At 38.2% G+C, this 22,785-nt stretch overlaps 1 protein-coding gene across 1 annotated transcript in view; it reads left to right on the plus strand.

Moving 5' to 3' along the window:
• PRKCE (protein kinase C, epsilon) overlaps positions 1-22,785 on the plus strand; it is a 296,007-nt gene that overhangs the window by 247,071 nt on the left and 26,151 nt on the right. The window contains exon 12 of the mRNA XM_010296719.1: positions 21,181-21,319. Coding sequence (XP_010295021.1) covers positions 21,181-21,319 — 139 coding nt within the window. The remainder of the gene's footprint in view (positions 1-21,180; positions 21,320-22,785) is intronic.

Genomic DNA, 22,785 nt, shown 5'->3' on the forward strand with positions numbered 1-22,785 from the left:
GGGGAGAGAAAAGAGAAAAAAAGAAAAGAAAACCTATGCTCCTGACTAACTACCAGTCATAACTACCTAACATGCCTTCAGATATTTTAATAAAGAATACTTGTGTTCTGTGTAATTATATCTCTAGAAGAAACATTGCGGTGTGAAATTAATGGTTATTCTCCAAAGTGGGAAATGCTGCTTGTGTGGGCAATACTTCAAGGAAAGCGGGGAATATATAAATAAACTAAGATGTTTGATGGAAATGTGGGTTTCAAAATAGCTGCTATACCTTCTGATCTTTTTTCAGCCATGTATGTGGAAGTATTTGTTTGGAGCTAAACATAGTTATATTTTTGGAAGTAAATAACTAGCTTTAGCTCATGCTTTGGCTTGTTGGTTAGACTTTTAGAAAGTGCTATGATGATACTAAATGATCATCTTTTATAATAACTAGTTTATCCTCATTTCCCCTGAAGTTCAAAGAGAAAGCTAGCTCCATGTTTGGCAATAGAAATTATTCTGTAAGTTCACATCTTTGCAACTGGCCCAACAATTGTTCCCGGACTTGTCCAATTATCTGTGTACTCACTGGAATTACGTACCTTCCTTTTGTTTGTTGAGTTTATGTTGGAAATAAAGATGAACCTCACAATTTTTATATATAAAGATGCTGTGGTTACTCAATGCATCTTGTACGATAGATAAAATTTAGGGTAATTTGCAGTGTGGCATTTTAAGGGTATAATGTTACTGTTGTTGCATCAAAAACACTTCAACTTAATAAAAATGTTTGCATTATCCTTGCCACCTTCCCTCTCATCTGGCATTCAGCTATTGAGGCACATATCAAGCTGGGGCCTGATAATACAAGTAGAGTCAATCAGACACTAGAGAAGTTTCAATCGCAGTTCCTGGCAGTCGTTGTTGTTTGTGTTATGCAATTGCACCACTTTGGGAAAAAAAGTATTCAAGCTTCAGGAATTAAGGGCTAAACTATGAATCTCGTTTTGCCTGTGAGCTCAACTGGACCTTCAACTTGGTGATGAAAAGTTGTGGACTATTTCACTGCCACCTGTCCCTGGAGTCTGGTCTATTTAAAGTCTATCATCATCAGCTTAATATATATTCTCATATAGGGAAGATGCAATAAACTAGGTGTTAAGAAACTGCCAGTTCCATGCTTCCCTTCTGTACTGACTTTCAACATTCCCGTGCAGTTTCCGCAGATAAATGTAAATATTACATGTTCTTGTTTCACCTGCAGTTGCTGGGCTGAGGACAGGAGTACCCGCGTGGGTGTCCCTGGCTCTCACTGTAGGAGTCAAATGAGGTGGCTCACTCTGGCCCAAAATACATATAAATATGTACATAGTTCTCTATTGTCTCCCCAGGCAGGGACATCAGCACTAGAATGGGGTGCTACTTCATTAACACAAATGCTGGTGTCCCCAGCTCATATCTGATTTAGGGAATATCTGTGTGAGCTACAAACCTTGTTTCAGTGAAGTCCTGAAGGGTCAGTAGCTATATGTCGCGTGATCTCTGGTGTGCTCTGAGACCATTCAAGTGATTAAACGAGGTACTCCCTCTGAAATACAAAAGAAGGAAACTGAATGTACACAATTTCAGTGCACCTGAGAGGATGAAAAATATCTTAACTGGGAAATTAGTGTCACCTGCATTGGGTTAACCCATTCTTTTGGCTTCAAATATAAGGTCTGTGACATGTTGCCTTCAAATCGTACAGCACCCTGTCACAGGGGAGTCCTCATTCCTAACTGTAGGTCATCATGTTTCTCAGCAATATGAAGTAGTAATCCAGCTTGTAACTTACTGCAGCTTTCTGAGGCTCTGTGCACTCTGTAATTAGCCTGTTGGTCGCGATGAAGGATATATTAACACTGAATTGAGGAGAATGTGAATATAAATATGCTGATGCCAATCCTTGAATACCTCCAGGCTTTTTCCGCACGCAAATACCCTAAGAACTTGTTTGAACACTAACTGAATTTTTCCTTGGATGATCAGTTTTGCTGGCATTCCCGTTTATCAGGGCAACACACACCAATGTTTCAGAAAGAACTACCTAAAATTAAAAGCACTCTCATTAGTGTGTTTTTATGTGAAATAAGGATATTTAGAAAGTCTGACTTCACTGGTGGTTGTATGATTCAGTGCAACCTTGGCAGAGTAACAAGGAGTTATATTTACACTGATGAAAATGGTCAGTGGTTAACATGTTAAAAGTCATCATTCTCCCAAGTTACCTTACTGTGTTATTTCTGAGTGGCAGCAGCCAAATAAAATTCCCCTCCGCTCCTTTTTTTTTATTTTTTGGCTTTTTATAATACAAAACTAGGCATGGAGCATTTTGGTTTAAATTTGTTTTTAAGTATGTGAGGATCATCTTATTGCAACTCTGAACAGTTAAAGGTTAAATTGGTGCTTGAGTTATGGTCCATGAAGGAGGGCAAGAAAGACCTTGTACTGTCACATAGCGTGTTCAGACCTAAGCATGGGAATATCCTCAACTCAAGCCCTTCCCCACATAAGCTGCCTGTTGCAGGAGCCTGCTACAGAGAAGTTACGGTTTGCTTCTGGCATGAGTGAGCAACAAACTATTTCCAACACCTTTAGTAGAAGGAGGAAGCCAGGAGTGAATCGTGCTGCTGCGTGTGTGAGTCCCCGTGTCCCCAGGGACTGCTGCCCAAGCTGCACCACCTGACCAGCTCCTGGCTGGGTTTGCACCCCAGGCTACATCCATGCTCTGCTCTGCCTGGTCTAGTTTCTGAAACTGAGCGTGCGCTCTGATAGGATTTTAATCGGTGGCCTCCTGCCCTCTTTGCACTTTTTCTTGCTGGATCTAGGCAGGCCAGCAGTCGTGAAATGCATAAATAAGCAGGATGTCTTCCCCGCAGGAAAAGGCAGTGGGCCGGGGTGGAGAGGAGCGGGACTGAGGGAGATGAGAAGCAGGAAGAAGGGTTGGTTCCCAGGCTTCTGGCATTCGGACTGAGAGAGTCCACCCTGCCATCTGCCCAGCTTATGTATTGTGCTAAAGGCTGCTGTCGTATAGGAGAGCCTTTGACAAGGTTTCCAGCTGTGGAAGGATGAGTAAAGGCTGTGGGAATAGGATATGAACCACGCGGTCTTGCCAACAGTAGAATGCTTTCTAAATTTCTCCTGGGTTTGGAACACAAGAAAGTCCTTAGTTGGCTCTTGCGTGGGAGTTGGGTATGCAGAGGAGCAGTGCTGGGCAGTTAATATTTAGAAGGATAGACCAGCACCATTGACCTCGTCTGGGGAGTGACAAGGTACTTCCAGGGGGAGTTCCACTTTGTTTTTTCGGCATTGTTTTTTTGCTTCATGTTTATTCGGCGCAAGATTTTCTTGTTTAATGACCGTTTGTATAGTGCTGTATTATGTAAATAAAGCTATGACCCTTACCTTCTGATAACAGTATAGGAGTGAGTTAATGTTAAATGAGAGAGGGCAGGGAGTGGGAATCTGCCAGGGTTAATGCCAAGTTTACGTTCCTATGAGGGCAGCCATGTTCCGGTACGCTCAGTAGAAAGGGCGACAGCACTGCTCAACAGATAATAGCAGCGAAATGTTACAGAGCATATTTGTATTTATTTCTGGGTGAATGTCAGTGATTTTAGATGATTGATGTTTGTGCTTTTATTTTAGAACAGAAAGAAACGTGTGTTATCTTTCTGCGTTTGATAAGAGGATTTTAACTGAGAGAAACATACACAAAATAAAAATCCACTAGAGCTGCAGCGCATGTAAAACTGAAATGCACTGACACAAGACAATCCCTGTAGTTTTCCTAAAATGCTGACACAGCTTTGTTTCTACAGAAACATGTACACTAGTTCCAAACAAAATCATATTCTTCAAACAATTTTCTAACAGAAGAGAGAGAATGCTTTTTGTTTCATACTGCATTAAAACTCTGAAGGTGCTTCCTAAATGTAGTTCTGCTGCTAACAGACAAAAGCTAGGACTGAATTTTGCAGTGCCCTTCAGTCATGTTTGTCTTCAAACAATGGAAAATATTTCTATAACCCAGTTACAGCGGTGTTGAAACTATGTCATGTTAAGGGTGAGGCTTTGCCTCTTTGTATGCTATTGAATGCATCTGCCAAAGTTGCGTAGTAATACAGAGAAGTGCACAGCAAACGTGGTTCTAAGGTGGCAGGCATTTCACAAAGATTTTGTTGTGCTCTTGAGATGCAACAGAGAAGTTGGAAAGTAATGCAGAATGTTAGGTGAAAACATGTAAGGAACTCTATTTAGTTTTTTAAATAATTATATTAAAAACACTTAAAGTAATTTTATTTATTATTTACTTTTAAAGTTATAAAGGTTGTTACCTTAAAAGGAAATTTGGAGGATACGCTTCAGTAAAGACGTTTGTGTACAACTTCTTCCATCTTTTGGTCAACACTATGCTACTTTTGGCTCAAGGTTTGCATTTATTCTCTTTGCCCCTTCTTCCCTCCCCCCCGCCCCCCCAGCTTTTTATCCACCTCCTTGTTATAAAAGAGCTTATCACTTAGACGCTGCTCCAGCAAACATTTCTGCATGCAGATCACTGTACTCATACGCTGATTTTGATTCAGTGAGACTATTCACATGCATGATGTGTGCAGCTTTCTTCATTCCTGGATGATTTGGGACCTTGGTTTGACTTTTTGGATTGAAAATGCGTTTATTTTAAAATAGAAAATTATCACATTTGAGAATGCACTGTTATTAAAAACCTTATGTTATTTTGCTTACTGTTGCAAAAGGCTATGGAAAATGAGAATTTAGCCAATCTGGAAGCTAATGTAACTGAGTTATCACTGAAACTTTTGAAAACTTTAAAAATGCCTGTTTAGCTGACAACTTGTACTCAAATGCGAGAAAACAGATATAATATTGTTCACCAGGAGGTTAACTAAAATGGCCTAATGAACTAAAACAGAAAATACAGAGGAAAAATGTCCACAACAAAAAGCCAGTAAGAACCCCAGCATTTTGGGGAGCGCATCAAAGTCTCTACTGCTACCAGAATAAACAGTGGTAGGATTACATCAGAAGGACCTTGGACAGCCTAGGTGCAGTCTAACCAGGGGAATCGGAAAGTGGAACAAAATGGATCAGGTGTCCATGACTCTGCTGAAAACGAGTGGAAAGGTGAGGGGTAACAAGGCCAGAGTGGTAACGAGTCGCTTAGCTTACTTTCTTGTGTCAGAAGTAATGCCTGCCCCTCTCCTCAGCTGCCAGTGTTTGACCCCCAAGACCACTTATGTTGGGTGTATAATGTTTTGGATTCAAAAAAATTCCTACAGCAACATCCAGCTTATGAGGAGAAACCCAAGCAGCACTTACTCTCACAATGTACACACCAAGATGGGTCTTCACTGCTTGCCCCTGGCTTCTAGAATTTTTTTCCAGTAGTCAAGTCTTGCAAAACAGCAGAGAGAGAAAAAGATGAAGGGGAGAGGCCAGAAATAATGCTAATACTTACATAGGTACACTTTTTCCTCCGGGCTTTCATTTCCTTCTGCTGATGTATGGAAGTCCCAGAAAATACCGTTCTTCAAAGCATATCAAATGCAAATAGTACATGCAGTTGTGTACGTTTTTTTAATGTAGATTTGACAGTGGCAGTTGTAAAAGTATTCTTCACAAAGTATTCCAGTCTTAAGGTGTGTGATTGCCCCTTCAAGGGGAGGGAAGAGTGGAGTGGCTTCAACAGTAGATAGCAATATAGCAGCTGGTATGGGTGCACCTAGGTGTGAAACTGAATAATACAGAAGCAGTGCCCTAAAAAAACCACCACCAAAGAAAGCTTGGCTGCTAATAACCTGAACTGAGAAACTTCATGTGTTCAAAACGTGCAATATTAAGGATAAAATTAAGTAGTAACAAATAAACATTACAGCACTTCACCAGGTATTTACTTAATTTATTATAGGGTTTCCAAGGGAGATCCTATGGTCTATTAACACCCATTTAAAAAAATGCCTAAATATATTCTAACACACACAAATAATGAGTCAGATGGAATTACTATGGTCAATTAAGTGGGTAATGGATATTTAAAAGCTTCCAAACATCAATAAATCTGAAACAGCTCTTTTGTACTTGTAGAACAAAAATAATATGCACTTAAGAAACTGCCTGAGTACATATTTACCTAAACTTAACCGTCAATAATAGGAACCCCAAGCGTTTATGGTACTGTATACTGAGGGCATAAACAGGCATACCAAATGTGTGCCAGTTCATTTGTTGATAATCTGTAATAGGTCCAAAGGGGCCAGAACTATTATAAAGAGGCCCTGATTCTCATTTATATGAAAGTCTTTAAATACCTGATCGCGTAAAGGGATCCTCAGATTGTGAATGGGGGAAGGAGACAGCAGCTCAGCAGCGCATGACTTGGCATGAGGCTGAAGGCAATCCTTTGCAAGCTGCTTGAAGCTGCCTCTGCCAAAACTCTCTGAGCTCATTTCCATGGACAGTGAGGGAGAAACACCCAGGGTGGAGGTGAGAGAAACCCTTTGGACAGCACTGGGTTTTAGGCAGGTTCCCTTTCACTTTTTGAAAATTCACAAAAGAAAAAGGTAGGAATCTTTTGTCAACCTCCACAAGATCATAGCAAGTGGTACACTTGTACACACAGTGGGACAAATGTTCTGTTTTTCTGTGGCTGATCCAAGAGGGCATTTGGACTTGATGATCTTTGAGGTCTTTTCCAACCTTAATGATTCTATGATGCTATGATTCTATGAAAGGGATTTGGCTATGATTTTTTTAAGGCATCTGCAGATTGGGTACAAAGTTGTTCTGTCCATGAGCAGAAGGGTCGGAAGAAATATTGAAACAGCATCCTGGAAATTCCCTGTGTAGTAATAACAACGGAACATTAGCTGATATTAATGAGCTGTAGCTTATAAAGCCGGAGATAATTCAGTGACAAATCTGGTGTAAGTCATTACTTCTACAGCCTTTTTTCCCGTGTCTCAGCTATGGGTGCTCTTCGTTAGACCAAGATAATAGTCTGTATAAACCCAATCCCAGAGATTCAGGCTAAAATCCCAAAATCATGCCATAGAAAATGGGGTTTATTTTATTACATGCCTTTATGTAATAGGATCCATTTAAAAACCAGTCAAACACGGTTATGTTTGCGTAATTACAGCAGTGATAGCATGGAGGTATGAAAGAAAGCAGAAGGGATGATGGGGCAGAGCAGACAAGTAAAGAGTTGAACTGTATCATTGCTAATGGAGTACTTCATGTCATCATTTGAGGTCTGGGTTGAGAATCATACTATAGTGCCCCTTACTATTTCATCTGCTATACTATCAAGTCTTCATACAATGCTATAAATTGGCTACAGAGACTCTAAACTAATATCCACATTTGTTTCAGGGTTGGGCAATGTTGAGTTTAATACATAGTATACATGTCTGGGATATAGCACAACTTCTGCAACTTCTCTCCTGTTTTGTTTTAAAAGTGTTTTTATAATCTTTCTCAGAGATTCATTTGTTCATGCATTTTTATTTGTAATTCAGAATGTGATAATACATAATCACATTTATAACATATTTTTATTCCAACATGACATGGGTGTATAGAGGCTGCTATCTGGGGTATAAGAGAATGGTTCTTTAAAAATCATAATTTTCATTTACTGTAAAAGCTCTTTCTGACACCAGAAGAGCAAAGCAATTTTACAATGGAATTAAATCGTACTCAGTGTGCTCAGTTTAAGGCTGTCAGAAGAATGCAAAGAGACTTCATTGAACATTATAATTTAATGAAACTTTATGTAAAATAGTTATTCTGTAAGCTGTATAATTAGGTTTCTTGCTAGTCTTTGCCCACGTAACTATCTGGGAGTTTTATAGGATAATTTCTGATCTTGTCGGAGCGTAGAGTCTGGTTAGCAGGTCTCTCAAGAGAGACTTAGTGGCTGGGCGCATAGAAGTTACAGGCTCAGGCTCAAAAAATATATATATATTTTTTAATGTTGACATAATTGTTAAAGAACAACCCACTTTGGTCAACAATTTACATTGTAATCCTACTGAAGTCAGTATTTATATACAATGACTACCCAGTAAGTACCAAATGCTAAAGATGAAAATCATATTTAGGCTCTCAAATCTTGTATTCAGAATTGCCTCTCTCTTTTGATTTGGGCTGGACTGTTAGGCTCTTCTCTGTAGCCTCTCTGTCTTTACAGCTGAAGGTAAATTGGTATAGCATTCTTTGCCAACCTTGATGTTGGCAGAAGTGAATACACTGTAAATTTAGTAAGTCATGCCATGTTTTATTTCATGTGAGTAACCCATGAGTCATCTTTCCATAGCATTCATATTAATTAAAGATAGTGGGGTGCTTTGTGTAAGTAGATTTTAAGTGATGATACTATACGTTGGCACTACAGCTGAAGTAGCATTCCCGAGCATGTGTTTTCTGGAGGAGATGGGGGAAGGCTGCAGGAGCTACATTTGAAACAGCACTGGAGCTGAAACTTCCTGCGCTAGAAAAGATTCCCTAGGAATGTTTGTGCAGCTTTCTGGCAGCGGTTAGGCTTGAAAGTAAGTTGATTTTGCTACACAATCATAATTCTAAAAGAGTATCTTGTAAGATATAGCTCTCAGTATTAATGTATATAACCCTTTTTATCTACATATCAAAGCAAGGTTTGGAGTTGGAACCAGCAGTGCAAAGCACAAGCTTCTGTGACCTCTGTCTGGGAGCAGCATTAGGAGTTTGTTTTATATATAGATAACATAGAAGAGCAAGCAACTCCCATTTTTCAGGCATTTTCTCCATAGTGTACAGACATATAATAAAAATTCTTCTTAATTTTGCCAGAATTCCTCCACTGCAGTAGTCTTCTGTCAAACATAATAGAAAATTGTTAACTATACAGAATTTTGAAACAGACAAATCTATCTGTATAACAGAATTCTTTTAAAAGATTAAAAAACAAAATAGATTTAACTCACTTTTTACAAGAATTTCTGCAGAAATCTGTTAAACTTCTGTTGACTGCTGCTGTTTTGAGCCTTGATAAATACAGCAGGGTTAGAAAAGGTTTTAAATTAAGAGCCTACACACCTTCCCAAGTTCAGACCACGTGATTGTGTAAAAAGATGTTTAGGCATGTGAACTATGCTACTGAAATTAGAATAGAAGCAGAAATTATTAAAATCTTCCTTGTAGTGATTCCATATAAGTAAACATTTTGTTGGAAGCAACATTCTTGCTGAGTTACATCATTTCGTTTATGCTATATAATTTATTTAGTCCATTCTGCGTAATATTACATGCACCACTCTGTGGAAAGGCTTTCCATAAAAAGACCCAAGAGGTCGAACTGAGACCAAAGTGAGGTTGGAAAAAAACAGTGTCTGTACAAAAGTTCACTGCAGAGGGTGGGTTTTTTTTTTTTTTCTAAGAAAGCATTTTTCTCCATGGAAACATGATACAGAGCTTTAACAGGAGCCTACTTACTGCGAGGAGCTGCATTTGTTCCCTGCTAAGGGCACCCTTGGGACCACAGGGAAGAGAATTTTGATAAATTTGTTTCTTTTATGAAAAGAAACCCTGTATGTGAAAACCTTCAGCAACCCTTCTCCTATATATTTTTTGGACATCTTAAAGCTGCAAAGGGCCTTGGCTAGTACAGAAAAGGCACTGTAATGTCCGCTCATGCTGGCGCGTTAATGGCTTGCTCAGGATATGCTCCAAATCACCTGTGTTTGACCATTTTATTGTATGCCACATGTTGTGGCTGCCAGACTAAAAACTTTTTTTCTTTTTTTAAAAACATTTCTTTAAAAGTCAACTAAAAAGTTGAGTGTATAGAGTTTACTCAAAGGAATGAAAGAAAAAGACGACCAATTCAAGTTATGAAGTAGGTTCCCAGCACTTGCCAGATTTTCATTTTTTCCATGAATGTAGTGGTGGTTCTGTCTGTGCTTCTGATAGAAGCACAAAACAAGCATTTTTGAGGATGTAAAAGATTTGTGCTACCTTTTACAAGCACATTGTAATAAAAATTTTAAGTGCTCTTCATCTTCACTGTGTGTTTTCATCTTTGAGCATGTTGAAGGTCTGGTCCCTTGGCTGAGGAATGGGGATTTATGTGAGTGTCCTTAGCTTTCTTTGGGTAAAACTGAATGAAAAAGAGAACCTTTAGTAAAGTTTTGAAGCTAGAAGGTGTGGGGGGCAAGGGAAAACAGGACTTGAGATGGGCTTTGGAAGCCACCTGCTAGCACTGAGTAGCCTCTACTGTGTGCATCTGTGTTCAGTAGGTAGATAATAAGGTTGCATGATGAGTCAGCTTTCAGTCTTGCCACAGTGTTCAGGCAGGCTGGTCTTCTCTGTTATGTAACAGAACTGGACCAAAGCACGGGGTTTTCTTAGTAGCTACTGGGAGAACATGGCATGCTTTTCCCTACTCCCCTGAGCCAACAGTACGCTTGGAACTGGTCATTTCCGAGGGAGGTGTTGACATTTGTGTTACATTAACAAGTAAAAGAATGTCATTTGGCATTCGTGGAAGAAAAAAAGACTTTTTCTCTAGAAAAAGAATAGGGTCGGAGCACAGGACAGGAATGCTATATGCCTTAATATAGTCTGTATTTAGCGTGGTAGCAGGATGACAATGTGCAGGATTGGATCAAATTAACGTATGGTATTGTAGACTTTTGCTTAATAGTCATTCCAAAACTACTTTGATCTGAATAGGCAGCATGATGGAAGTGATAGGCTTCCAAGTGAGACAAGTTTTTGGCCCAGTATTGTGATTATGAATGAAAACCCATCTCCCCTGTTGGACTTACATCATACTAAAATAATATTGGTGCTGTTTTGCAGCATGAGGTTGATTGACCTTTAGGCTAGGGGAAGTGTAAGCGTAACAAGTTAAATGTCACTGAAAACAACTATCTAAATCATTAATTCGAACTGACCTGGTTTATGCAACTATGATTTAGGGAAGAAATTTGGAGATTTGGGATGAGATCCAGGACTAAACATCTAAAAGAGAGAGACTGAAGTAGTCAACTTTAGTTGATTAAAGATATTCTGATCCTGTTTTTCTCTGATGTCTTGACCTTACTAAAGTTCACTTAGTATGTAATGGAAAAAACAACTGGTTTGTGATAGCAAAATACAGGAAATGCCTTCAATCATGGCTGATTACAGTAGCAGCTTTTCTGTTGTTTTTATTTTTTTAGAATGCTCTTTCTATGTGCCTGAAATAATGTAGAATAATAATGCTTTGTAGCCCTTTATTTGCTGTGTCCAAGTAGAGCAGTTAAACATATGACTTTTTGATGGATATGCATGTTGGGAGTTTTTGAAGTCAGGAGAATATCATGCAACATAAGTGAGAAAAATGAAGAATTATTACAGGGCATAACTTCAAAGCCTAGCAAATTGTGTGTCTGTGTGGCAATTCCACCATGAGTAACAAGACAAATGAATACAGGTCTTTTTTAAAAAATCTGGTTTTGTTTGGCTTTCTCCTACAAAAATGGAAGTTTACAACTAATTTGAATGAAATCTCTAGCTGGAAGCTGGGAAGCTGGGAATATAGTCAGCTTATACTGAATATACACAAAGGCTCAGATTCATCTCACCTAGCTTTAGGAATGCAACTGAAGCTTCCAAGTCAGGATCCTGCTTGGCCTGGAGTGCATTTACAGTTGGAGGAGAAGGGTAGGCTTCTTTAGGGAACTGTGCAGCCCACATGTTCCATGAATCATCTGCTCAGAGATGTCTGTGGAGATGGCCATGGAGGGAGCATCGGGCAAACCGTGGAACCTCAATTAAATCCTGATGTCCAGTGGGATAAATCTGGGTCAGAATCCTGGAAAACACAGGGAAGAAAATGACCAGAAAGCAAAATGTTTAAGAGCTCTAGTTACTTTGATGTTTAAGGTAAATTTTAGACATGGATAGAATTGTGGTTGATTATATTATATTATTCTATTCTGCCTTTTCTATCATCTGTATAAGGCAGTGATATATCCTTGTTCTGGGTTATTGAGAGTTACAAGGCTTCATTGCTGAGATAGCTGAAAGAGGACTGCTATAGAAATGCAAGATGCTACCTGGATAGATGTGCATTCCTTTGCTGTATGTTTTTCTATTCTGCATAAGAAAGCTTCACTCAAAAATACGAAAGAGAAGAAAGAATTTCAGGGTTTTTGGTTAGGCACAGAAAGCATATGCCTGAAACGCAAATGCTCTTTTCTTTGTGTTTGCATAATTTGTATTCCATTGTTGTTCAAATTATAGTGACTTTGTCATCCTACTTACTAAGGTCACTGAGGAAAAAAAAAAAAAAAAAATTGCTTTTGTTTTCCAAAGAAAAACTTTTGAACAGATACAAACTTCATTAGTGTGTCTGTTGATATATTTACTTTCTAAGGTTCAGGTAACATTTTTTCAGAATTAAGCTTTTGAAACTTGATCTGACAAGCTTTTCTAGCTTCACGCCATCCTTTCACTGTCTTTCATCAAGTGGTTTTATCAAATAACGATTTAGTATTGTTTTGTTTAAAAGGATTATAGACATACATAGTAGGCACTTTTAGATTGCGCTCCACCTAACTTATTGTTATAACACACAATCTTATTTTTATGTCATTTGAGATATAAAAATAAAAAATCATTGAACCTCACAGAGTAGAATACCGCAGGTTGAGTCAGTCCTTGGCTAAGCCTGCGGACTTCTATTGTCTTCAGTGGGATCACCGAGGTGTCAAAGAGGACGGCGTTTATCACATTACATATTTAGCAATGACTTAACACGTGGGCTTTGTAGCAGAGGCTGAAACAATAAATACCATTAGCGGTAGTACACATTCCACCCTGTCATTCCCAGCCTGAATACATAGACCCAGTTAGGAAATTTTTCAGCTAAAGTCTTCAATAGAAGAAGTTAGAAAATGGTGTTTTAACCAAAGTGGAGACAGTGAGAAAAAAAGAAAGAAGAAAATCCCTGAGAGAACTGCTAGTAGCCTTAATGTCAGGGTACTCACAGGGGTTGGGGGGGGACCAGGATGACCAGGCAGCTCAGCCTCGGTTCAGAGCCAGTCACTAACCTGAGCACCAGGCCATGGGCTGTTCACACACTACTTTCACGAAAACCTTTGAACAGGCTGTGTTTTCAGCCAGTGTGAAACACAAATGGTTTGTAAAAATCTCAAGAAGCCTTACAAAATGAGAAAATCATTTGCTGTCTACTTTAGCTGCAAGTTTCTGAGGCACATTTTTTGCCCTATACAATAGGCCTAACACGAAGCCAGCTCCATTCGTGACAGTTCTTAGTTGGGACAAAAATTGCAGGCCTGTGGGCCGTGGCAAGGCAGAGTTGCCACTGGGATCCAACACAAAACTTGTCGAAATCAGGGCTTTGGCAGTAGGCTAAGTCAAGAGGCACAGTTGTAGCGCTACATCCCATTCCTCCCTCAGGCTCATGGAAGAATTGTTACGTTCCCAGGTAGAGGTCATGGAAGGATGAAGTTTATGAAGCAGTGTGATGTGAATGTGAAAGGCAACTCTCTCTCGAAAAAGAAATAGAGACCGCTCCCCTCTGTGCTTAGCCCGTTTTGGGGAATGTTTTATGTAATGTATATTTAAACTTCTACGTATTTCGCTTATGTTCGCAAAGAAAAATGTGGAAATAATAAGAAAGGAAAAGCCACACAAAGGAAAGGTAAGTACAATATATTTATTTGTCTGCACATTATTTTAAGGAAATTTAGCATACTAAGATAAGCAGATCAGACACTGTAATGTCCGAAGCTGCTGCTGACAATTGTAATGAAGTTATAATCAAAGTCATTAAAAAGCTATATATACACCAATTATTTTATAGAAAATATTTTTATGCTACCAGAAAAGTCATTGGTTTCCTTAAGCTGCTGGAATGGAATATTAAACCGTTGTTCAATTCATCATTAAGACATCAGAAAGTAGTTAGGGATGTGTGATGGATACACGGCCTTCCTTTCCACCTCAGGACCTTGCTGACCTGAAAGTTTTCTCAATGGTAGACATTGCTGGAGCAGGTGATGTTATACGTCACGCAAGCCATACTTTTGCCTCGTAACGACTAGGGTTTACAGAGCCACAGATAGCAATTGTGTGTTTGTGTCCCTCTGATGTCCTTGGAGGGTAGATAGCAAACTGCCTTTTACTACATCGCTCCTCCTGTCTCTGCCTCCCCCTTAGGCCACAAGATATTTGTGCAAATGGCAGAGTGATGGATGTTGTGTTACATAAGTGAAGTAGACTTCACATGTGTTTTTAAAAGTAAACATACTTGACAGAAAGTGTCACAATGGTCACATTAAAAGTCAGCATTCCCCATTAATGCTTACTCTGCTTTCTGAGTTGTCACAGTTTTCTTCAATGAAAAGTAGCTATAGTATCTCTGACTTTATTGGAAAGCAGGTCTGTGCTCTTCATTCATCTGCTGCTAGCCATTATACATACTGGTACGCATCAGTATAAGGTAGATTGACTTTATTCCGAACTTGACATTGCTGAAAAGTAAGTTTTCAAGTCTGCACAGCAGGTTTTTCTGTATCTTGCTGAGTACAGATCTGCTACATTTTTTGTGTGATAGAGAATGTCCTTATTCTTTGATAATATCAAGTAACATAACAGTAAGAAAGAAAATGTCTATCATAAATCTGGTAATTACTTAGTGAGTCAACATAAGGCAAAGCAGAGAAATTGTAAGACTTTCAGATAAACACAGGCAAAACTTCCTGAGATTTCCTACAACAAATGCAGCAGAACCATCTTTTTCTTACCGTTAATCTCACTCAGGTTTCTCCCTGCTAACAAAAACTGCCCTACTGTCATGAATCCACTCATAAGCATAAACAGTCCAGTGCATGTCCTATTTCTTACTCCATGGATAAGGGAGGTCACATCAACTGGTAGAACCTGACATCCAATGACGCTGCTATTATTGCATGTTTATGCTCAGTAACATCAGAAAGTATGGGCTCCTCCTTTCCCATACAGTTTTTCAAATGGGAAAAAATTATATTATTAGTTTGCATTTTCTTAGGAGTTAAGGTTTTGCTTTTCCCATGTATCTCTGCTATCTGCTATGGGGGGGGAAAAAAGCCTTGCCGATGTGTTGTGACTAGTATAAAGGAACAAAAGAATTCACCAGAGAAGTACAGTCCTAATATATCTGTCCCATAGTTTAGGTGTGGAAGCTAAGATTAAGTTGATGAGAGCTAATCACTAAAGAAGCTAACATCAGAGCATTAAAATTGTTGACATTTATTTTTGTTTTCTGACCGGTTCCATATATAATTCTATCTTGCTTAGATTAGGATCTAGTATATTAGTTGTCAATATTTTGAGGGCACCAATGTGTTTGAAGAACTGAGACAAAGATTTTGGTGAATTTATCAGTCTTCTGGAAAATCCCATTTCAGACAATATAGAACAAATGATCTGAGTTCTGTGATATTTACTGCTTGCGATTGAAATTTATGTTGAAAATACAAGATTAACTAAAATTATAGCAAAGAGAAAATTTATGCTCAGTGCAGGAGAGACCTGTTACTGCAGGTGAGCATCTTTGTCTCAAAAGCAATTTGGATACCAGTGAGTAAGTTTAAAAAATAATTATAGGAATGTAGAAGTCTTACCTTAATTAAATAGAAAAAAAAAATTCATCTCAATCACTGAAATTGTTACTTGATATAATGAACTTATTCCCTTCAGTTATGAATTTCAATAACTGTAGTAACTAGAGAATGGTTCTGATGGTTCTCTGTGTCATTGGGGAAGTTTCCCTTTTGCCCTCCATGATTTTTTTACCTTCCTGTCTATTTAAAGCCTGCAGAGAGGATGTGATTTTCCCATGCAGGAGAGCAATGGCAGTGATCTCAAATATGCTATTGAAAGGGTTTACTGCAGTTGAAAGTCAGAAAAAAAATTAAAAATCTGCTACTTTGATGGTTGTTCAGTAGCTACATCCTTTCTTTAGACTTGTGTTGCTTTCAGATCATTCCTCTCTGATGTTCTATAGATTTTTTTTTTTTTTTTTTTTTTTTTGGTAAGGTACAATTCTTCACGAAACTCAATCTATAGAGAAATATTCTTGTTTATTATTTTACATAATTATTATTTGCAGGTAGTCATTACTATCCTTCATTCTGATCTATACTCTGAAATGTATATACTTTCTAGTTTTGTTGCTCATCCAGCAGTTAGAGGCGGATGCTGTGGAGATACTTCATTGTGAAGTGATTGCTTAAACCAGTGCGTGATCATGTTTCTTAGCTACTTGATCTTGTTCTTCAAATATGGATTTATTTAGTCACTGATGTTTACCATGTTCAAAGGCTACTGTTAGTAATGTTTGGCAGACTTTCTGATTTTACTGGTCAAAACCCATCTTGACTGTTTAATTGCCTTTCTTTCAACAAGAAAATTATCTGTTATCTAAATGACACGTGTGACACATAGGGCCACACACGCAAGGCGGTTATCTCGCTGGCTGCTGTTGAGAGTTGGACTTTAAGAACCCAGTCCTGTGAAGTCCTCATCCACGGAGCGTTTTTGGGAAGCCAGGGCAGTCAGTGTCTCGTGGCACTGGTGTGGGGAGGAAGGAAGGAGCGTTCTGGAAGTTTTCTCGCAGGTTACCTGCAGCCAGCCCGCTCTTCTGTTCCAACTTGCACAAACCTTACAGTTATAATCCCGATTCTCTCTTGAGATCCTGCCAATCATTCCAGCTTCTGAGGTGATTGTGATGCTGGCAGGTATCCAGAAATAGAATCCAAGGCTTAAATTTCTGTTTAATGCTTTCTGGGAAAGGGGAAAAAAAAAAAAATTAAAAAAAAACCCAACAAACACTTTATGCAATTGACTGCTCAAGTCAACTGAACTGACTGTACAAAGTATCTTGGCAAACAAACAAAGGAGAGAAATAGCTTAATGTAGCATTACTGCATTCAAGCAATTTGGGCATTTTCCTGGCTTAACTGGTTAGGTTGTTTGCAGTTGCATGTAATTACTCAGGTTTGTAGAAACTCATTTTGTCAGACACAGATGACTGACTTAGTTCCTACAAAGAGAATGCAAAATAAGAAAAAGAAGAATTTAGTAGACCTTTGTCACTGAGCTATCCAACACTGTATTATTAGGTATACTCTGATTTAGAATTAGACAACTGGCACTAATACCAGGAACCAAATAAAAGACAGAATGGATTGTTCTGTACGGACAATTAATTTACATTCCAGAGATTGATAGCTGTTTACTTTACTTTTTGAGATGTAGGAGAGCTGGCTGTTTCTTAGAACAGTTTTGGGGAGATATAGGTCTTAAACTAAAAGGTTTTTTTCAGTGGGAGTGCTGCTGTGGAAAGACAAGCTTCCTTGACAGCACTTTTTCTGTTACTTTTTCTTTTGTTTCCTCATTTCTGTTTTGTTTTAGTTTCTGTCCTGTGAGGTGTCAGATAGCATGTTACCTATTCTCTTACATTTATTTAGTTAACTAAGATTTCTTTTTCCAAAGTTGCATCATTAGCGGGTTTTGGTGGGGTTTTTTGGTTTGGTGTTTTTTTTTAATCTGGCAACTGTAAATTGACAGAATGGTTTTGAATGGTTTTCAGTGCAAGCACTTCTGTGAGCTATGATGATCCTATGGGCTAGCTATGAATTTGGCACTTCAGCGGACTCCCAGCTTACCTTTTAACCTCCCATTTCTACTTTAACAGGAGTCATGCTGCTGTTGTTTTAGCCTCTTCCAAATTTCTTTTGAAACTTGGTGCACTTTGTATTTGTGATAATAAAAATCTACTGGTATTAAATCCCATTATTGCGTGAGTAATTAAACTGATGTCCTCAGTGCCTCCAGTGGAGTTTTGAAGAGGTTTATAGGCTTTGTTTTAGCTTGATGAAGGGGTCCCAGATGGTTTTTTTTCTGTCAAGCAGGATTATAGCTTGGTAAATGGTAGGAAAGTTAAACTGACTTGTGCTTTTACAGGTAGGCTTAAAATTTTACTGTTGGTCTTTGCAGGTAGTCAGAATTTGGTATTTAGACTCCTACCGTTTTTCTCTTTGCTTAGTTTGTTCATTCTCTTTTTCCACTGCCAAGTTAAATTTTTATTGCTAATTTCTGTGTCTTATACAAATGTTTAAGGAAGTAAAGACAATGGTAAGTATTCTGTCTGTCTTCATTATGTGGTGGCTTGCTGTTAGTATTGTATTACTATAGAGATTTCTCTTAGCTTAGGAGTTTCTTGCGTTCAACTCCATGGCTAGCATATGGGTAGCATTAAATGAAACTTAACAATTTTAGGTCCTAACAGCTCCAGTGTGTCACCTGTCTACACTGGGAAGTCCTGCTTCTGGGATCAGAGTTAAGATAACATTTAAGAGTCTTCCAGTCATCACTTACCACTCCAAATTAAGGTGGATCCAGTTTTCTGAGCAGCCTCTTGAATTTCAGTAGTTGCTATCATAATTATTTGTATTGTGACCGTCTTCCTAACAATCTGTTGTAATGGTGGCTGGAAGTGGTTCCAAGATTGCATCAAATATAATTATACTTTTATTTCTTTACTGGAACATTTTGACTTTTTGAAATACAGCTTGTATTCTTCCTTAGCTTAGGAACATCCAAGATAAAATTGCATTTGGAAGGTTACAAGCTTATTTCCTTCTCCCATCTGCAAGAGCCTTATCCTTTTGCTGTACTTGGTCACATTCTAGTCAATGATGTTATAGTCTTGTCTTAATGCAGGTCTTTTGATTGTAACATAATTCACTGGAAGAGCAGTTTTGGGAAGGTACATGATTTTCAGAGCAGGGAGCTTTATTTTGTCTATTTGACTTCTTTGGGGGACACAGAGCTGTTGATACCTGTTTGCCCTTGCATGATGTTGGACAGTTCTTGCAAATCACTTTCCAGGGATAGGAAGTGGTGGTTATTTGAGTGGTTAAATGGTTAGATGGGGATTATGTTGTCACCAGCTGGAGCTTGGGTTGTTTAGGAACTCATAAAAAGGACGACCTTAAGGAATGATGAAATATGTAGTCTGCTCCAAGGGGCCTTATGTGGATGACCAGTCAAGGACCTACAAGAGCAGCATGATCTGGAGATAGCAAAGTCTCATGTGGGGCGTATTGGTTGCAACAAACATTTCTACAGCCAGTATATACTTCAGCTACATAAACTATATCTGATAAAGCTAGTTTACGTGGGAGACAGTGGATTTACTATTAGCGAGGTAAATCTGACTTTGTTTTGCCGTGTCAGACTTCTTGCACATGCACAAACCACTTTGTGACATGTACACAACACAACCAATCTCTACATGCACAGTAAGTCATCCAGTGATTCCAAGAAGTGTCTGATTTACTGCACAGATGTGTAGTGACTATGCAGGCCTTGAGTAGTAAGTCCACTGTGTCACAGAAATACCTGATTTTTGTATTGTCCTGTGTACATGATTGAGAAATATATGTTAGATACAGGTGGGCCATCAGATTTGAAAATTTTGAATAAATGTCAAAAGAAAGAAAAGAAAAGAAAAAAAAAATTAAAGCCACCTACTGAAATTGGGGTGATATGGAGAACAGAACATTTCTGGGGAAATCCCAGCATACTGTAGCCTTGGAAGTACGTCCACAAAAACTCTTAACATAATAAAGCCTTGGAAGTGTTCTTTAATCTGTGGGAATGCTTCCACTGTGTTACGGTGCTGTAGTTCTAAAGTCTGGGGGCTGGTAGGAAGACATCTCTCTGTCTGAAAGAAATCCTCAGAGTAAGGTGAAGATTTGTCACCCCTCGCTTAGGTGGAATTTGCTGGCATAAATGATTTATGCAAAAAAACCTGTATCTTTTCATAGGCTTTTGAGGTGAAATCTGTTTCAGAGGCTGGCAAGGGATTTTATTCCTCTATCTGATTTAGAACTTGCCTACACACTTTTTTCTCATCAGTTACACCTGTGAAAATTTCGCTAATTCTTCTAGGAAAAAAGTTCTGATCAGACCACAAAGTCAGCTAAGGACATGTGTTCCACTTTTGATTGTCACTTCTGTGTGCATTCTTACATACAATGCCTTCATTTATTTTGAATACACAGCAGAGGTACCTAAGGCCTAGACAGAAGCATAAAATGAATATGGTCCATGCAATATAAGTGAGGGGTTTGGCCTTTGTTTTATGTTTGTGTTATTATTTGTACAAGATAAAATGTTTTAAATTGCGGGTTTTTTCCTGCAAGTGAGGGTTCTTTTACACACTGACTTTCCAGACCCTTTTGTAGTTTTGCCTAAGGCAAGTGGCAGGTAAGTTAAATGGTACCTGGGATCCATTGTGTTGTAACATGCGATAACCATCAATGGTATATTTAGAAAATGTGCAGAAGGCAACACAGGAAAGGTGGATATGCCTTTCTCAACCTGTTTTTGACCTCACCCAATTTAATAACCAAAGAACTGTGTGTTTTTGACACAAAGACATTTGTACAAGTGATTAGAGACAGCTGCTAAGATGTGTTGTTTAACAATGAATGCAAAATATTCCTGTGAGATTATTTTTGAGCAGGTTTAAACTGCAGAAAATAATGCTCCCATAGATAAGACTACTGCTTTTCATTCCTTTCATTGCAGTCTGAACGTTGAATTGCTAGTATACATTAAGAATCCAATTCAAAATATTCCAAGTTTGAAAATTCATCTTAATTCAACCCTTGTGATAGAATGTGGGTAAATTGGTACTCCTTACTTTGTGCGAATGCAAAAATGGAGAACAGCTCCATTAAACATTGACCTGTTTCTGACCAGACAGAATGTTAGTCTGAGATCTTTTCCAAATGTTTCTGATGCCGTCTTGAATACAGCTGTGCTCTCATGCAACTAAAGAGAGAATAAAGGTCAGACTTCTTGTCTGACTCCTTACAAGGAGTAAAGTCTTGCAAAATGCTTGTCATTGCCTGCTTCTCTATTGCCTTTAACTAGGTCTACTTAGTGACTGCTACCAACGTCTTATGCATACATGTGAAGGATGGTTTCTCGGTAGTGTTTGTGAAACCATCTATTTGTCATATTCTGTAGTTTATGATGAAATTCAAGAGCACATGATCAAAATTTGTTTAACATTGCGCCTTTTTATTTCAGGGACCTGAAACTGGACAATATTCTTCTGGATGCAGAAGGCCACTGTAAACTGGCTGATTTTGGGATGTGCAAAGAAGGGATTCTGAATGGAGTGACCACCACAACCTTTTGTGGCACACCTGACTATATAGCTCCAGAGGTATTTTTTTTGCACTTCACTAAGAATATAGATATTGTAATTCATCAGACTGTTACATGTGTAATTTTAGACACTATTTACATGTAGATGAAAACAGTAGAATATGCAGACGAGACTCTACTGCAGTGTCTCCTGTGTAATCTTGCAGAAATTGGTTACGCTACTGCTCATAAGCAGTATTCCATGCTGACAGGAGTGACAAAGCATGGTTTCTTCTATTATTTGTTACCTGAACTTAACAGTATTCTTCTCCATACATTCATTTCTGACTCAGCATCATTGTGAAGGCACTTAATAGCCTTTAAGGTGCTAGGTGCAACTGAGTACTGTCAGTACTGGTCTTCAGTAGTTAGAAAAATGTTTTTAACTTTTCATGAGACTTAGAAGGGGATGTTCATACGGAAGAATGTTTGGTGTGGTTTTTCCTAGAGTCTTTGTGGGAATATGATTTTTTCCTTTCTTTAAAGTATCTGTGAGTGAAAGATACTATGTTCGTGGTATTTCTCGTCATATGGACGAACAGAAAGTTTAGACTTGCATAGAAATTTAGGAACTTTTCATATGGGTGCTGCGTAACAGTTGGCAATATCCAAAGTTATTTCAAGGCATTCATTGGATAAAAGAAATGGCTAAGGATCATGCTGGTTTTACATATCCTAAATTTTAATATTATGAGATGCATTTCCAAGTGCCTAAAATGAATCAATATAGTACAGTTAATCTGCTAGGCAGACTATGCTCAGTTTAGTTAGTAACTTGTGCATCTTTCCGTGGAAGATTCCATGTGCAGATTTAATGTGAAAGTTTCATTGTTTTGTCTTTCATCAACCATAATTTTGCAACAGGGAAAAATGTTAGTTTATTATTTGAGACAATAAATTAGAAATCTGTATTGTTAGTGTTTATGGCTGTCAAGCTTTGGTAGCACAACTGATAAGGTGTGAATCATCTTGAAACTATCATAATATAAATGTGTTTTATGGAGTTTGAAAAGTATTCTGGCATTAAAATAAAATTAATGCTAGTGTAATGGTTTTGGTTTTGTAGGAATTCTTTTCTAATTCAATATACTAATTGAGTCCTTTTGCAAATTCTTTGGAAATTATTACTGAAAACAAAGCAATGATAAGATCCCAGGAATTTTTACATGAAATCTTCGTCTCCTTGAAGTCTCAGGCTTCCGTTTTGTCATCTTAATTACAGAAGTTTATCTCCTGCTTCTGTTTCTCTTGCATCATGGTGATATGTTTCAATTTCCTTTTCATTAGCAGTATCTGAGTTCCAAAGAGTGCCCATTAACACTTGAAAAGTACACTTTTGAAGAGTATCATTTTCTGTAATTAATTTCTAGAAGATGTAATATCCATTCAAGTAAGAATCCAGTCCAGATCTCCTTATTCAAATGTTAACTTCATTTCTGTTTTCATGTTAAGACTGAGTTTGGTTTTGTATTGGTTGTGATTCCC

Source organism: Phaethon lepturus, unplaced genomic scaffold, assembly GCF_000687285.1.
Source record: "Phaethon lepturus isolate BGI_N335 unplaced genomic scaffold, ASM68728v1 scaffold5041, whole genome shotgun sequence".
Taxonomy (NCBI): domain Eukaryota; kingdom Metazoa; phylum Chordata; class Aves; order Phaethontiformes; family Phaethontidae; genus Phaethon; species Phaethon lepturus.